The sequence below is a fragment of the Bufo gargarizans genome, chromosome 1 (assembly GCF_014858855.1).
Source record: "Bufo gargarizans isolate SCDJY-AF-19 chromosome 1, ASM1485885v1, whole genome shotgun sequence".
Lineage (NCBI taxonomy): Eukaryota > Metazoa > Chordata > Amphibia > Anura > Bufonidae > Bufo > Bufo gargarizans.
In genome coordinates, this window is record NC_058080.1 from 245,160,993 (window position 1) to 245,179,446 (window position 18,454).

At 46.9% G+C, this 18,454-nt stretch overlaps 1 protein-coding gene across 1 annotated transcript in view; it reads left to right on the plus strand.

Moving 5' to 3' along the window:
* The window catches only part of LOC122924651 (alcohol dehydrogenase 1-like), a 156,680-nt gene extending 138,813 nt beyond the window's left edge, over positions 1 to 17,867 (plus strand). Inside the window, exon 9 of the mRNA XM_044275969.1 lies at positions 17,659 to 17,867. Coding sequence (XP_044131904.1) covers positions 17,659 to 17,683 — 25 coding nt within the window. The 3' untranslated portion in view covers positions 17,684 to 17,867. The remainder of the gene's footprint in view (positions 1 to 17,658) is intronic.
* The last annotated feature ends 587 nt before the right edge of the window (positions 17,868 to 18,454 follow it).

Below are 18,454 nucleotides of genomic sequence, written 5' to 3' on the forward strand. Positions count from 1 at the left end.
AGCGTGTCTACCAACGTGCGCTTGTACTCGCGCATCTTCCTATCACGCTCCAGTGCAGGAAGTAAGGTGGGCACATTGTCTTTGTAGCGTGGATCCAGCAGGGTGGCAACCCAGTAGTCCGCACAGGTTAAAATGTGGGCAACTCTGCTGTCGTTGCGCAGGCACTGCAGCATGTAGTCGCTCATGTGTGCCAGGCTGCCCAGGGATAAGGACAAGCTGTCCTCTGTGGGAGGCGTATCGTCATCGTCCTGCCTTTCCCCCCAGCCACGCACCAGTGATGGACCCGAGCTGCGTTGGGTGCCACCCCGCTGTGACCATGCTTCATCCTCATCCTCCTCCACCTCCTCCTCATCCTCGTCCTCCTCGTCCTCCAGTAGTGGGCCCTGGCTGGCCACATTTGTACCTGGCCTCTGCTGTTGCCAAAAACCTCCCTCTGAGTCACTTCGAAGAGACTGGCCTGAAAGTGCTAAAAATGACCCCTCTTCCTCCTCCTCCTCCTCCTCCTCCTGGGCCACCTCCTCTTCCATCATCGCCCTAAGTGTTTTCTCAAGGAGACATAGAAGTGGTATTGTAACGCTGATAACGGTGTCATCGCCACTGGCCATGTTGGTGGAGTACTCGAAACAGCGCAACAGGGCACACAGGTCTCGCATGGAGGCCCAGTCATTGGTGGTGAAGTGGTGCTGTTCTGTAGTGCGACTGACCCGTGCGTGCTGCAGCTGAAACTCCACTATGGCCTGCTGCTGCTCGCACAGTCTGTCCAGCATGTGCAAGGTGGAGTTCCACCTGGTGGGCACGTCGCATATGAGGCGGTGAGCGGGAAGGCCGAAGTTACGCTGTAGCGCAGACAGGCGAGCAGCAGCAGGATGTGAACGCCGGAAGCGCGAACAGACGGCCCGCACTTTATGCAGCAGCTCTGACATGTCGGGGTAGTTGTGAATGAACTTCTGCACCACCAAATTCAGCACATGCGCCAAGCAAGGGATGTGCGTCAAATTGGCTAGTCCCAGAGCTGCAACGAGATTTCGCCCATTATCACACACCACCAGGCCGGGCTTGAGGCTCACCGGCAGCAACCACTCGTCGGTCTGTTGTTCTATACCCCGCCACAACTCCTGTGCGGTGTGGGGCCTGTCCCCCAAACATATGAGTTTCAGAATGGCCTGCTGACGTTTACCCCGGGCTGTGCTGAAGTTGGTGGTGAAGGTGTGTGGCTGACTGGATGAGCAGGTGGAAGAAGAGGAGGAGGAAGCCGAGAAGGAGGAGGTGGCAACAGGAGGCAAAGAATGTTGCCCTGCGATCCTTGGCGGCGGAAGGACGTGCGCCAAACAGCTCTCCGCCTGGGGCCCAGCTGCCACTACATTTACCCAGTGTGCAGTTAGGGAGATATAGCGTCCCTGGCCGTGCTTACTGGTCCACGTATCTGTGGTTAGGTGGACCTTGCTACAGATGGCGTTGCGCAGTGCACACTTGATTTTATCGGATACTTGGTTGTGCAGGGAAGGCACGGCTCTCTTGGAGAAGTAGTGCCGGCTGGGAACAACATACTGTGGGACAGCAAGCGACATGAGCTGTTTGAAGCTGTCTGTGTCCACCAGCCTAAATGACAGCATTTCATAGGCCAGTAGTTTAGAAATGCTGGCATTCAGGGCCAGGGATCGAGGGTGGCTAGGTGGGAATTTACGCTTTCTATCAAATGTTTGTGAGATGGAGAGCTGAACGCTGGCGTGTGACATGGTTGAGACGCTTGGTGACGGAGGTGGTGGTGGTGGTGTTGGTGGTACATCCCCTGTTTGCTGGGCGGCAGGTGCCAACGTTCCTCCAGAGGCGGAGGAAGAGGCCGAGGCGGCAGCAGCAGAATAGGCCGAGGCGGCAGCAGCAGAAGAGGTAGCAGGGGGAGCCTGAGTGACTTCCTTGGTTTTAAGGTGTTTACTCCACTGCAGTTCATGCTTTGCATGCAGGTGCCTGGTCATGCAGGTTGTGCTCAGGTTCAGAACGTTAATGCCTCGCTTCAGGCTCTGATGGCACAGCGTGCAAACCACTCGGGTCTTGTCGTCAGCACATTGTTTGAAGAAGTGCCATGCCAGGGAACTCCTTGAAGCTGCCTTTGGGGTGCTCGGTCCCAGATGGCGGCGGTCAGTAGCAGGCGGAGTCTCTTGGCGGCGGGTGTTCTGCTTTTGCCCACTGCTCCCTCTTTTGCTACGCTGTTGGCTCGGTCTCACCACTGCCTCTTCCTCCGAACTGTGAAAGTCAGTGGCACGACCTTCATTCCATGTGGGGTCTAGGACCTCATCGTCCCCTGCATCGTCTTCCACCCAGTCTTGATCCCTGACCTCCTGTTCAGTCTGCACACTGCAGAAAGACGCAGCAGTTGGCACCTGTGTTTCGTCATCATCAGAGACATGCTGAGGTGGTATTCCCATGTCCTCATCATCAGGAAACATAAGTGGTTGTGCGTCAGTGCATTCTATGTCTTTCACCGCTGGGGAAGGGCTAGGTGGATGCCCTTGGGAAACCCTGCCAGCGGAGTCTTCAAACAGCATAAGAGACTGCTGCATAACTTGAGGCTGAGACAGTTTCCCTGGTATGCATGGGGGTGATGTGACAGACTGATGGGGTTGGTTTTCAGGCGCCATCTGTGCGCTTTCTGCAGAAGACTGGGTGGGAGATAATGTGAACGTGCTGGATCCACTGTCGGCCACCCAATTGACTAATGCCTGTACCTGCTCAGGCCTTACCATCCTTAGAACGGCATTGGGCCCCACCATATATCGCTGTAAATTCTGGCGGCTACTGGGACCTGAGGTAGTTGGTACACTAGGACGTGTGGATGTGGCAGAACGGCCACGTCCTCTCCCAGCACCAGAGGGTCCACTAACACCACCACGACCATGTCCACGTCCGCGTCCCTTACTAGATGTTTTTCTCATTGTTATGGTTCACCACAACAACAAATATATTATTTGGCCCAATGTATTGTATTCAAATTCAGCGGGATATAAATTTGAGGCCTAGTATTTAGGCGCTGGGTGACCGGTATGGATTTAGTGACAGAATTAGACTTGGAAATACACAGTAGCGGGTGTGTGTGAAGTTATTCTGAATGACCCTATGTGCACCTTCAATATTATATACCCTTTTTGGGATAGATTTCAAATAGCTCTGATATAGCAGGAACCACTAAATTATGAAATTGCTAAATTGGGAATTGTACTTCAACCCAGAACAAAAAATGTGCTTTGACGGGCACTAAATAACTTTCCCAGCTACAACAGGACAACGGTAACGAGAGATTTAGAGGGATTTAAATTTGAGGCCTAGTATTTAGGCGCTGGGTGACAGGTATGGGTTTAGTGACAGAATTAGACTTGGAAATACACAGTAGCGGGTGTGTGTGAAGTTATTCTGAATGACCCTATGTGCACCTTCAATATTATATACCCTTTTTGGGATAGATTTCAAATAGCTCTGATATAGCAGAAACCACTAAATTATGAAATTGCTAAATTGGGAATTGTACTTCAACCCAGAACAAAAAATGTGCTTTGACGGACACTAAATATCTTGCCCAGCAACAACAGTACAGCGGTGGGTAACGAGAGATTTAGAGGGAATTAAATTTGAGGCCTAGTATTTAGGCGCTGGGTCACCGGTATGGATTTAGTGACAGAATTAGACTTGGAAATACACAGTAGCGGGTGTGTGTGAAGTTACTCTGAATGACCCTATGTGCACCTTCAATATTATATACCCTTTTTGGGATAGATTTCAAAGAGCTCTGATATAGCAGGAACCACTAAATTATGAAATTGCTAAATTGGGAATTGTATTTCAACCCAGAACAAGAAATGTGCTTGAACGGACACTAAATAACTCGCCCAGCTACAGCACTAGGGACAGATTTAGCTGGATATAAATTTGAGGCCTAGTATTTAGGCGCTGGGTGACAGGTATGGGTTTAGTGACAGAATTAGACTTGGAAATACACAGTAGCGGGTGTGTGTGAAGTTATTCTGAATGACCCTATGTGCACCTTCAATATTATATACCCTTTTAGGGATAGATTTCAAATAGCTCTGATATAGCAGAAACCACTAAATTATGAAATTGCTAAATTGGGAATTGTACTTCAACCCAGAACAAAAAATGTGCTTTGACGGACACTAAATATCTTGCCCAGCAACAACAGTACAGCGGTGGGTAACGAGAGATTTAGAGGGAATTAAATTTGAGGCCTAGTATTTAGGCGCTGGGTCACCGGTATGGATTTAGTGACAGAATTAGACTTGGAAATACACAGTAGCGGGTGTGTGTGAAGTTATTCTGAATGACCCTATGTGCACCTTCAATATTATATACCCTTTTTGGGATAGATTTCAAATAGCTCTGATATAGCAGGAACCACTAAATTATGAAATTGCTAAATTGGGAATTGTACTTCAACCCAGAACAAAAAATGTGCTTTGACGGGCACTAAATAACTTTCCCAGCTACAACAGGACAACGGTAACGAGAGATTTAGAGGGATTTAAATTTGAGGCCTAGTATTTAGGCGCTGGGTGACAGGTATGGGTTTAGTGACAGAATTAGACTTGGAAATACACAGTAGCGGGTGTGTGTGAAGTTATTCTGAATGACCCTATGTGCACCTTCAATATTATATACCCTTTTTGGGATAGATTTCAAATAGCTCTGATATAGCAGAAACCACTAAATTATGAAATTGCTAAATTGGGAATTGTACTTCAACCCAGAACAAAAAATGTGCTTTGACGGACACTAAATATCTTGCCCAGCAACAACAGTACAGCGGTGGGTAACGAGAGATTTAGAGGGAATTAAATTTGAGGCCTAGTATTTAGGCGCTGGGTCACCGGTATGGATTTAGTGACAGAATTAGACTTGGAAATACACAGTAGCGGGTGTGTGTGAAGTTACTCTGAATGACCCTATGTGCACCTTCAATATTATATACCCTTTTTGGGATAGATTTCAAAGAGCTCTGATATAGCAGGAACCACTAAATTATGAAATTGCTAAATTGGGAATTGTATTTCAACCCAGAACAAGAAATGTGCTTGAACGGACACTAAATAACTCGCCCAGCTACAGCACTAGGGACAGATTTAGCTGGATATAAATTTGAGGCCTAGTATTTAGGCGCTGGGTGACCGGTATGGATTTAGTGACAGAATTAGACTGGGATATGGCCAAAAAATGAACAGACTATTGCTGGTTAAATGCACTTGGTGTGACAGCTTCACCCTGATGTAGGCTTTAGCCAAAAAACAACCACACCATTGAGGGTTAAATGCACTTGGTCGCAGCTTGTGCTGGCGCACCACAAGACACAAAATGGCCGCCGATCACCCCAGAAAAATGAGACTGACAAACGGTCTGTGCAGCCTAAAAACAGTGAGCAATTGAGGATCAGCAGCTCAATGATCCACAGCTGCAGATCGATCAGTTAATCAAGTCCTTTGGAGGAGTTAATCTGCCTAATCTCGCCCTACTGTCGCAGCCGCAACCTCTCCCTACGCTAATCAGAGCAGAGTGACGGGCGGCGCTATGTGACTCCAGCTTAAATAGAGGCTGGGTCACATGGTGCTCTGGCCAATCACAGCCATGCCAATAGTAGGCATGGCTGTGATGGCCTCTTGGGGCAAGTAGTATGACGCTTGTTGATTGGCTGCTTTGCAGCCTTTCAAAAAGCGCCAAGAAAGCGTCACAAAAGCGCGAAGAAAGCGACGAACACCGAACCCGAACCCGGACTTTTACGAAAATGTCCGGGTTCGGGTCCGTGTCACGGACACCCCAAAATTCGGTACGAACCCGAACTATACAGTTCGGGTTCGCTCATCCCTATTTATAATGCAAAAATACATATCCGCATAACATTTATAATATTATAAATTCTGAAATCATCCCCAACCCACCCCACCTATCCCCCCCCTCCCAACCTTGCAGGAAAAGAAAGAAAAAAAAAAAAAAGTATATAATAAAAAAGGAAAGTTCCAAATTAATTAAACCATGTCCCACTCTTCCCACAGTTTACCCCATTTTAGATAAGATCCTCTTTGTTTGTGCAGAATCTTCTCATAGCTTTTCACTTTCTCGACCAGAGCCAGCCAGTTGCTGCAGTCTGGAGCGGAGGAGCTAAACCATAGTCTAGCGACAAGAAGCCTAGCCAGGAACATAACCTTGATCAATAATTGACGTTTTATGGGCTGATAATTAACCTCCGATAGGTCTCCCAAGACCCATATCCTGGGAGACAGAGGAACAACAATGTTAAGTTTACAAGCCAAGGTGGTCTGGACCGATCTCCAGTAACTACCCACCATTGGGCAATCCCAAAACAGGTGTAAGTGGTCTGCCTCGGAGTCCTCTTCTATATAGCCACATAGGTGTCACATATATTTTGTGCAAAATGTTAAATTGTACAACAGTGTGATTAAAATTATGTGAAACATATTTTAAACTATCCCCTATATTCTCCCAATCTGGGGGACCCACCTCTGAAAGTAACAAAGACCAGGACTTCTGTCCTGGAGAAAGAAGACCCCGAAAAAAATGTTTCATTAAGTGTCTATAACAATGTGATATTTTGATTTTCGTGGCAGCTTTCTTAATAATAAAATCGTGTAGGAATTCAGGAGTATCTATAAGAAGAAGGTGACTATTCAGAGTGCTAGAAAGTGCAGACCTCAATTGGAAATATGCGTACCAGGCCACCTCACCCAAATTTGCTCTGTGCCCTATTTCCATCGAGGACAGAATTTGTCCACCACTAACCACCTGATGTAAATACTGAACCTTCTTAGTCCTCCAATACTGGCAACAATTCAGATCGCTTAAATTCACGAGCTTTGGATTATGCCACAATGGGGTGCAAATAAGTGATGCCTTAACTCCACACCAACTCCTAATGACCCGCCAGGTCTTTATAGCCATTCTGCAGAAAAGTGTATACCCGGTCTGTATATTTAATAGATAGTCGGACTCCAATACAGTAAAGAAATCCCCCCGTCACTTATTAACCCCTTATAAACCCCTGATCACCCATGATCACCCCATATAAACTCCCTGATCACCCCCCTGTCATTGATCACCGCCCTGTCATTGATCACCCCCCTGTCAGGCTCCGCTCAGACGTCCGTATGATTTTTACGGATCCACGGATACATGGATCGGATCCGCAAAAAGCATACGGACGTCTGAATGGAGCCTTAAAGGGGGGTGATCAATGACAGGCGGGTGATCACCCATATACACTCCCTGATCACCCCCTGTCATTGATCACCCCCCTGTAAGGCTCCATTCAGACGTCCGCATGATTTTTACGGATCCATGGATACATGGATCGGATCCGCAAAACACATGCGGACGTCTGAATGGAGCCTTACAGGGGGTGATCAATGACAGGCGGGTGATCACCCATATACACTCCCTGATCACCCCCCTGTCATTGATCACCCCCCTGTAAGGCTCCATTCAGACGTCCGCATGTGTTTTGTGGATCCGATCCATGTATCCATGGATCCGTAAAAATCATGCGGACGTCTGAATGGAGCCTTACAGGGGGGTGATCAATGACAGGCGGGTGATCACCCATATACACTCCCTGATCACCCCCTGTCATTGATCACCCCCCTGTCATTGATCACCCCCCTGTAAGGCTCCATTCAGACGTCCGCATGATTTTTACGGATCCATGGATACATGGATCGGATCCACAAAACACATGCGGACACATGGACACATTGATAACCCCCCTGTAAGGCTCCATTCAGACGTCCGCATGTGTTTTGTGGATCCGATCCATGTATCCATGGATCCGTAAAAAATCATGCGGATGTCTGAATGGAGCCTTACAGGGGGGGTGATCAGTGACAGGGGGGTGATCACCCTGATCACCCTGATCACCCCCTGTCATTGATAACCCCCCTGTAAGGCTCCATTCAGACGTCCGCATGTGTTTTGTGGATCCGATCCATGGATCCATGGATCCGTAAAAATCATGCGGATGTCTGAATGGAGCCTTACAGGGGGGGTGATCAGTGACAGGGGGGTGATCACCCTGATCACCCCCTGTCATTGATAACCCCCCTGTAAGGCTCCATTCAGACGTCCGCATGTGTTTTGCGGATCCGATCCATGGATCCGTAAAAATTATACGGACGTCTGAATGGAGCCTTACAGGGGGGTGATCAATGACAGGGGGGTGATCAGGGAGTCTATATGGGTGATCACCCCCCTGTCATTGATCACCCCCCTGTCATTGATCACCCCCCTGTCATTGATCACCCCCCCCCCCCTGGTAAGGCTCCATTCAGACATTTTTTTTGGCACAAGTTAGCGGAAATTTTTTGTTTGTTTTTGTTTTTGTTTTTCCTTACAAAGTCTCATATTCTACTAACTTGTGTCAAAAAATAAAATCTCACACTACATAATTTGCAATATTAAATGGGGCGTTGGAAAGTACAACTTGTCTCACAAAAAACAAGCCCTCATATGGCTATATGAATGAAAAAAATAAAAACACATTTTTAGCTCTGGGAAGGCAGGGAGTAGAAGGGGATAATGGAACAGTAATTTGATGTCACATCACAGATATATCACTTGTTACCCTTTGATAGGACACAGAACAGAGTAAAAGCAGTGTGATGGGAGTCCACAACTTCTGTCTCTGCACAGCCAAAGGCATAATGGGAAATCTAGGCTGCATTAGGGGAACCATATTAGAGGGGATAAAGAACTCAAAGTGGCAGACAACCTAATAATGGCACATCAACTTAAAAACATCAACTAAAATAAAGTATACACAAGGCATGCACAAGAGGCTCTACAGTATTATTTAATAATAGAAGGAATATGGAACAGGGCACTCTCAGAAAATTCGGACCATTAAGAGATGCAAGAAATGTATATTTTTATTGATATACTGATATTTTAAAACAATAGACCTCACTATAAAAACATATATAAACATATAAAATCTGAAATGTTGGTAAGTGACAACAGTCAATATAACTAAATAGCAGCAAATATGTTCAAATGAATAATCAGCAGTCCCAACAACAATATATCGATGGTAATGATAAAAAAAGGCCAAACTGCAATAAATCGGAGGTCAATGTTAAATCCACTACTATCAATCGAAGATGAGACTTCAAAGTTCCTTAACTTATTCCACAAAAACCAATCCGTCCTATGAATACTGATTTTTGTTTAAAACTCTCCTGAGCAGAGCGGCGTCCCGCTCGATCAGGATGAGTAGCGGCGTCCCGCTACTTTACAGCTTGCAAGCGATTATTGAGGTACCTTTAATCCGGCTTCCGTCGAGTCAGACTTTACCGAACCTTGGGATATTGTTGCTCCCTGCGTTGTGCAAGTAATGTTGTCGCACTACGGTATCGGGAGTTTTTTCTTCTAATGAAGGTGGTCTTCTGTTCAACACGTGGGCCAGTGATGTCCCGGTCCCTTCCTGTGTTGGCCGTCAAATCGCGCAGGTAGCTTTCAAAGATGATGGATGCCACTTATTTCGGGTCGGTTTAGATCGATAGCTGTTAATATATCTGGTCACAAATTGCGGGGAATGTGTCACCAGACGCGTTTTGGGGTATATTCGTTCACCCCTTCCTCAGGCTCGATTGGTAAGCAGCACCTGTTTTGGGGTTTCAGATATCCTTGTGTAACCCTATATTATTTAATAATAGCCTTCAGTATTAAGCATTCTAAAGGCAAAAAAGGACTGATGGAGTGTTCTTTTATTACTAAAAGATAAAAAATGTAAAGCGTAAATATACTAGTATATTCTTAAAGTAACTTTGTTTTTAATTTCATATAAAAAAGCCCAAAATTCTGCACTGATTAATTTTGTAATATATTTTTGTAAAGGGGGAATATTAATCACCAATATTTTGCGAATATCCATAATTAATATTCATAAATAGGAGGAGCCGTTGATGACTCCACCTATTTATACCTTTATATAACAATTACACAATACCTTCCCTATGCTTTACACTGATCGCTACACTAGCTGCATGCGCCTTACTCACTACCGCTAACAAGTACACGCTACACAAAGGGTACAAATATAACGGTATTTATTACTTACAATACACTACGCACGCAATACACTAACAATACAGCACTAAATATACAATCCTAAACTACACGTTCCCAAATTCCACCCATAAACTAACTAGACAATTCACACATACAAGTATATTCACAGCCCACCCACCTGGTTCTATACTATCCCTATGGGGTACAACGAGGGTCAACGGTGGTCTTACAGGGGTCTAAGCAGACCACAAACTGTAATAGGGGTAAGGTATCTAGGGGTGAGCACAACAGGGTTAATCAGGGATACCACAATATAAGGGTTAATCCCAGCAAGGGTAACAGGGACACTAACAAGGACTGGGGTAACCACCAGGGGTTAATCAGGGGTGGTAGGCACAGTAAGGGTATCAGGGCCGGGACTAGGGTAGTAGACACAGCAGGGCAGGGACTAGGGTTGTAGGCACAGAATCAGGGGTGGTAGGAAAACATGGGTAATAGGGTTAACAATGGGTACAGGGGGTGAGGGTTTACAACAGGGGAAAGTATGATATAGGGCAGGGTGGATAGGAGGGTGCGTTGGTGGTATAGGGTAGATAGAAGGGTGTATAGGGTATAGGAGGGTGATATATGGTTAATAAGGTTCGTTGGTGGTATAGGAGGATGATACTTATGGTCTCTTGCTCGTTGTCCAGGGGGGGCTCGTTTGTCCAGGGATGTTTCTTCAGGGAGGGTGGGCGGCCGGCTCTCTACTCCCTTAGTGCAGGGCCTGCCGGACTTATATGTCTGGCCGCCCGCACTCCGTACCGCCCACACAGCAGTGCGCGAGCGCGCACCACTGTGAAGGACACGTGGGCCGGCGCGGTGAGATGACGTCACCGCGCCTGCCCGCGCGTCCCTGCACGCGCGCCGCAGGGCCGTGTGCAGTTGCTGACAGGCGGGAGATCCTTTGATCTCCCGCCTGTAGCTCTCAGCATTCCGGACATCGCAATGGTAATTGCGATGCCGGAATGCGCATAATAGAGGGAGCGGAGGTATCTCCTCTCTCTCTATTATGCTTAATTATCTCCAGCAGGGCTGCAGATAATTAGAACAAAAGGATTCAAATTCTTTTGAATTTGAATCCTTTGAGTTCACCAGAATGACCGGACCTTGTCCGGTCATCCTGGCGCCTTTACCCAGATTACATCAATGTGAATGCTTGGGGCACATTCACATTGATGCATCTGGGTCCATGTAGGGGGGGGGGGGGATTTATATGATATAAGGGGGCATGATATGAATATTCAGGGGGCATTATATGATTCAGGGGGCATACTTTCCCCACAGGGGCCACATATATATATATATCACATTATATGAATTCCCACAGGGGCATGAATGAGCCCCTGGGGAATATCAGAGGCGCATCGCCCTCTGATAAGAACATTATGCACCGCTAATACATACATATATATATATATATATATATATATATATTTGTGTGAGGCGCTTACGGTAGTACAGTGAAGAACCCTAGGAAATCAGGGAATAAGCGTAGTCGGTTGTGGTGTGCCGAAACCGAGGATGAGGTAGGCCTGAGAAAGAAGAGGGCCCACCCAAGGATAGAGATATGAAAGAAATGAGTTGTAAATGAGTGGAGTGGTGGGAGGGTCAAAGCTCAGACCTCGGACGGTGCAGGAGCCAGGTAAAGGGGGTGCCCTAAATAGGCTGGAGGCGGACCTCAGCCCCTCCCACAAATCCAGGCAAACTGCCTTCACACTTGTGTGAGGCGCTTACGGTAGTACAGTGAAGAACCCTAGGAAATCAGGGAATAAGCGTAGTCGGTTGTGGTGTGCCGAAACCGAGGATGAGGTAGGCCTGAGAAAGAAGAGGGCAAAAATGAAATAACCAGTTATTGTAGTCAAATATACATGAATAGCTCAACCCGACATGTTTTGGAAAGTATCTCTGAACTCTTGTGTTGGATTGGGAATGTATCGCGAGTAAGCGGATGACTTCCAGCGCCCCAATTCCTGATGACATGAGTCGGGGCGTTGGCACTGGAGGCCGCGGACGCGGCTCCAAAGCGAAAGGAGTGCCCTGAGTAGTTGGCTGCGTTGAGGCCCAGTTGTGTGAGGGGTGACCTGACATGGGTCATGAAGGTGGTGGTGGTGAGTACCGAACCATGTAGTGAAGTAGCGGTTGAGAGGGTAGAAACTTGTGACGTTGTCTGTAAGCATCCAGAATCCTGACTGGACACCCTCTGTTGTGCGTGGGGTGATATGAAATGTTGACGGGTAAGAGCTGACTACTCTTGGAGTGAGGTAAGGTCAGGACGTAATGATCCATGTGTTTTGCCAAGTGGGAGACAAGAAGACAAGGTGTGGCTTGGGTCGTGTAGGTTGTAGTGAATTCCCCGGGCCTCGGAACCGTAGAAGGCCAAGTAAATTGCTGTTTGAGGATGGAGTTGGTATCTGCTTCAGAAGGCTTGGCGTCTAGTAATTCGGATAATGCCTTGAAAATATGATTGTTAACGGGTAGCCTCTGGGCTGGACGCGCGGGTTCCGTTTTCTGAATACCTCTGAGTATGGTTTTGATTTGGTGAGCGGCCACGCAACTGATGTTATTGGGGGGTGAGATTAGCATGTGGTGTAAAATGCCAGTGAGATAGAGTATGATGGCGTTGTATGACATTTGAGTTTAAGGTGGCAAAAAGAAGCAAACCCCAGAAGAGAAGACATGACAAAGTGGGCGTGATGTTATGCTCCAGGAGGAATCTGACAACCTAGAAATTAAAAGTCAGAGAAAATGATAACGTGAGAGAGACTCTAATGGCGCAAGCCACGCGTGCGAGTCACCACAAGATAATTGTATTGCAAGCCACAGATGACCGAGCCATGCGAGCGGGTCTGAAGGCAGAAAAGACATGGAACCTGCTGGTTGTGGGACCACGCAGCCGGCCTAGACTGGCAGAGTTTGTGTGTGGAATTAAAATGGGGAAGCGATACGTGAGAGACTCTAATGGCGGAGCCATGCGTGCGAGACTCTAATGGCGGAGCCATATGTGTGAAAATTGACACGGAGAAGCCATGCGTGAGAGACTCTAATGGCGGAGCCATGCGTGAGACACTCTAATGGCGGGGTCGTGTGTGTAAAATACTACGGAGAAGCCATGCGTGAGAGACTCTAATGGCAGAGCCATGCGTGAGAGACTCTAATGGCGGGGTCGTGTGTGTGAAATTAATACGGAGAAGCCATGCGTGAGAGACTCTAATGGCGGAGCCATGCGTGAGAGACTCTAATGGCGGGGTCGTGTGTGTGAAATTGATACGGAGAAGCCATGCGTGAGAGACTCTAATGGCGGAGCCATGCGTGAGAGACTCTAATGGCGGGGTCGTGTGTGTGGATATAATACGGAGAAGCCATGCGTAAGAGACTCTAATGGCGGAGCCATATGTATAAACATTAATACGGAGAAGCCATGCGTGAGAGACTCTAATGGCGGAGCCATCTGTGTAAAATAATATGGAGAAGCCATGCGTGAGGGACTCTAATGGCAGGGCCGTGCGTGAGAGATTCTACTGGTGAAGCCATATGTGTGACACCAAACGGAGAAGCCATGCGTGAGACTAATGGCGGAGTCATATGTGTAAACTAACACGGCAAAGTGATGCGTGAGAGACTCTAATGGCGGAGTTATGTATGTAACACTGAAACGGAGAAGCCATGCGTGAGACTAATGCGGAGTCATGTGTGTGACACTAAAACGGAGAAGCCATGCGTGAGAAACTCTAATGGCGGAGTCATATGTGAGAGACTCTAATGGCGGAGTTATTGTGTGAAACCAAAACGGTGAAGTGATGCGTGAGAGACTCTAATGGCGGAGTTGTGTATGTAACACTGAAACGGAGAAGCCATGCGTGAGACTAATGCGGAGTCATGTGTGTGACACTAAAACGGAGAAGCCATACGTGAGAAACTCTAATGGCGGAGTCATATGTGAGAGACTCTAATGGCGGAGTTATTGTGTGAAACCAAAACGGTGAAGTGATGCGAGAGAGTCTCTAATGGCGGAGTTATGTGTGTGAAAGTAACCGGCGAAGTAACGCGTGAGAGACTCTAATGGCAGAGTTATGAGTGTGACCTAGAACGACGAAGTAATGCATGAGAGTCTATAATGGCGGAGAAAAGTGTGTAAAACTAAAACGGCGAAGTAATGCGTGAGAGTCTGTAATGGCGGAGAAATGTGTGTGAAACTAACCGGCGAAGTAATGCGTGAGGGACTCTAATGGCGGAGTTATATGTGAAGCACTGAAACGGAGAAACCATGTGTGAGAGACTCTAATGGCGGAGTTGTATGTGAAACACTGAAATGGAGAAAGCCATGCGTGAGAGACTCAAATGCGGAGTCGTATGTATACAACTGAACCGGAGAAACCATGCGTGAGAGACTAATGGTGGAGTCGTGGGTGCGTGCTAAACCGGAGAAGACACGCGTGGGAGACCAAATGGCGGAGTGCTGTGAGTGAAACTAAACGGAGAAGCCATGCGTGGGCGACTAATGGCAGAATAAAAATATATATGTATATATATATATATATATTTTTTTTTTTTTTGTGGCCATGGACTATATTGCGGGATTCCCTTTCTTTTATCTGTTTATTTGTTTACTTTGGACCATGGGGCACGCGGGTGATGTGGCGGGTTTGTGTTGGGCGATCGTGCTGCCTAATTGAGTGTGGGGTAGGAAGCTGACCGCCTGCTCCGGGCTCTGCCGGCAGCTGGTAGAGACGGACAACCCTGGATGCCAGCGGTCCCCCGTACTTAGCCGCGGCCGCATTTTTTATTTTTTTTTTCATGGGGGGTTTCACAGAGATATTAATGTAGCAATGAAACCGGGGGTATTTTTGATTTTAATAAATTTTTTTTTTTTTTTTACATATGGCGGGTTTATATTTTCCCTATTTTATTTTTTTTTTTTTTCATATAGCGGGGTTTTTTTTTTTTTTTTTTTTCCATATGGCGGGATTTATTTATTTATTTGTCAGATTTGCTAAAAATGGCCTGGTCCTTGCTGAGGACAGTGCTGAGGAGATCGAGAGTGGACTGTGGTATGAACGTCGGCATGACCTGAGAGGATCATGACGTCAGCAGCAGTGGTGCCACGGCTGTGCGGATGGCGTGTGAAATGAGGCCCGTGACGTGGGGGATTTGATGCGGAACGTGTAATCAGCAGACCGTATATTTTTTTTTTTTTCATATGGCGGGTTTTTTTTTTTTTTTTTTTTTTTTTTTTTTTTTTCCCTATGGCGTTTTTTTTTTTTTTTTTTTTCCATATGGCGTTTTTTTTTTTTTCCTTATGGCGGGTTTCTTTGGTGATTGTGTGATGCGTTTTGAATGTTGTGGATTTTATTGTGGTGGATTTGTTTATGCATTGATGTTGGCATGGCGGGTGTGTTCCCTGATGCAAGCTCTTGTGATGATGACTTGCGCCCCCCCTGAATGCGCTGCCTGATGGGGGGGGAGCGGTAGCTGGATCTGTGGTGCTGGTGCAGGGGTCATGACGTGAGCAACAGTGGTGCGAAATGAGCCCCCGTGACGTGGAGGAAGGTGTGATTCGCAGAGCGTGTCTTTTTTTTTTTTTTTTTTTTTTTTGCCAGGACTATATGGCGGGTTTCTCTTCTATGACACTGAGAAAAATTTTTTTTTTTTTTTTTTTTTTTTTTTTTTTGGAACTACATGGCGGGTTTTCCTCCCTATGACACTATGGAGCTTTAATTACATAATTTTTATTTTTCCCTTTCCCGGGGTACGCGGGTGATGTGGCGGGTTTTATAATGAAGGGGACTGTGGCCTGGTGTGGTGGGGGGTGTAGGTGTGATGGGGAACAGTCTGAGCCCCTCCTGGGTTGCGCCGCCTGTGGGAGGGGGGCAGTGGCTGCAGCCTGGGGCAGAGTATTGTGGTTTGACCGGGGCCGAGCAGACCTGTGGCGGCCCCCTCCCCACACACCAGCCGCACCAGCGGACGGCCGTCGGGATACCGCGCACGCGCCGACGCCGCCGCGCATGCGCAGTACCCCGGCCGCGCGTGCGCAGACCAGGGACCGGGACGCGGGCGGCCGCCATCGGCAGCGCGGCAGGAGAAGCAGCGGGACGGGCCGGTGCAGCGGTGGGGAGAACGAGGAAGTCCGCAGCCGCAGCAGCGCTGAATGTGGAGGGGGAGAAAGTGTGGTGTTGCTGGAACGAGCCAACCTGTGGGCAAGTGTGAGTGTTTGTGAACATGCTGCTGTGATGAACGAGGGGAGGCATGATGTGAAATGAGCAGGAATGGGGGGGGGGGGGGTGAGCCCAGGAGACAACCTGCCTGCTTGCTGCAGGGGTACAGACCGGAGTGGTGGTGTGGTATGACCAATCTTCATGTGAACAAGCCTGCTAGACATGAAATGATGGTGACTTGTGACGAAAATTGTGACCTGAATGTGTGTGAGAGAGATGTTGGTGAGGAGGGGAAACGGCGTTGGTGGCCGCCATGGGAACCTGGTACACGTGCTGGTGGTGCTAGGAGTGGGGATGCGGTGTGGTACGCGTGCATGCATGACCGGAAATAGAGGCAGACATGAAAACCGTGACTTGGAGTGAAACTGTGACATGGTTGAAATGAAAATAGTGAAATGAATTGAGCTAGTACAGGGGGCAACCGTGAGGCCCTGTGCTGTACCGCAGACATGAAATGATAGTGACTTGTAACGAGAATTTGTGACATGAGTGCAAAGTTTGGTGAAATGAAATGAGCCGGTACAGGGGGCAACCGTGAGGCCCCAGCTGTACCGTATGAATGACTCATAGTATACCGGGCAAACGTGACCCACAGTGAACCGAGTAACGCAAAACTTCCAAGACTCAGCAACTCGCAGGTAACTCTCCAGTAACTCCACAAGCGACTTCCTCCCTCAAAGCTCAGACCTCGGACGGTGCAGGAGCCAGGTAAAGGGGGTGCCCTAAATAGGCTGGAGGCGGACCTCAGCCCCTCCCACAAATCCAGGCAAACTGCCTTCACACATATATATATACACATGCCCCAGTAGGCATGCATATATATCTATGCATACCTGCCACCCTTCCTCAACAATTTTCAAGCTGTTTATGTTCCATTAATATGTTACAGAGCTCCAAATGCCTTGTATAAAGGAAATGAAAACATTCTGACTCCCTGCAGCTACAACTAGGGGGAGCTAGGGTTTCACTTATGTATGCTGCTGAACTCAATATAAATCCATATGCAGTAAAATCCCTATAAAGGCATTGTACGCTTGACTATGAAGGGTTTTAGAGCTCTGTGTGTGAAACATGAAGCACTGACCACTATAAAGGATTATTCAGAAATAAATCAGGATGTTGAGCCTAAAAACTACTACTATTAGGGATCTCCAATTCTCTATATACTGGTATAAACCCAGCCAAATCTTATTTCTTTAAGTGTGAATACATATCTTCAGACTGAGTAGATCTAGCTATGGTCTTTAAAAAGAGGAAATAACGGATATACGTAGATAGCTTGATGATGTATATACCATAGACGTCTGTAACCAATTTATTCTCTCTTTAGCATCCGTACAGTGTTGTGTCTTTGAAGAGCCAAATCCTGGTCATTATGTTATGAGGAATTCCATAATATCGTCTTCTAGCAAGATGCAATAGTCATTTATCACAAGAAATTTGTATTACTTTCTATTATATGACTGAAAGGTCTAATGCTAGAGAATATGGCAGGTGCCCAACTTTCGCGTACTTTTATTTAACTTCAACCTCTGTCTGCTGTACCTGTGAAAAAACTATACTCATCTGCTATCTGTTGTTCCATTTTGACTCCCTGGCTCCCTTCACTGTTCTTCCATAGTGATGAGCGGCAGGGGCTATATTCAAATTCGCAATATTTCACAAATATTTGGGCGAATATTCATCATATGTTTGCGAATTCGAGAATATTTTCTTGATTGCGAAAAATCAGTAATATAATATTAGCGTAATGCGTGTGAAATACAGGCGCGGGTCCTTTTTGCTAAATTTTCCAAGCTGCTAGAAGTTTCCTGAGACTGAAGAAAATGGTTGACACGACAGAACATTAAAAATGGCTTTATATGCAATTAGAGTGCTCCAATATATTCACGATTGTGCTAATCTGCACTAATGATGTGAATATTTTGGCGCAATACGTGAAACTGCACATTTTAGCAGGTCTGCATGTATGGACAGCAGATCCTATCACACTACCTAACACACTGCACTGCAACAGCTACACTATATCAGGATATAACCTACACTGACTATCTGTATTATATATATAAGCTATCTAACTATCTATCTAATGTAATGAGTGGAAAGCACAGAGCACAGCAATGTCA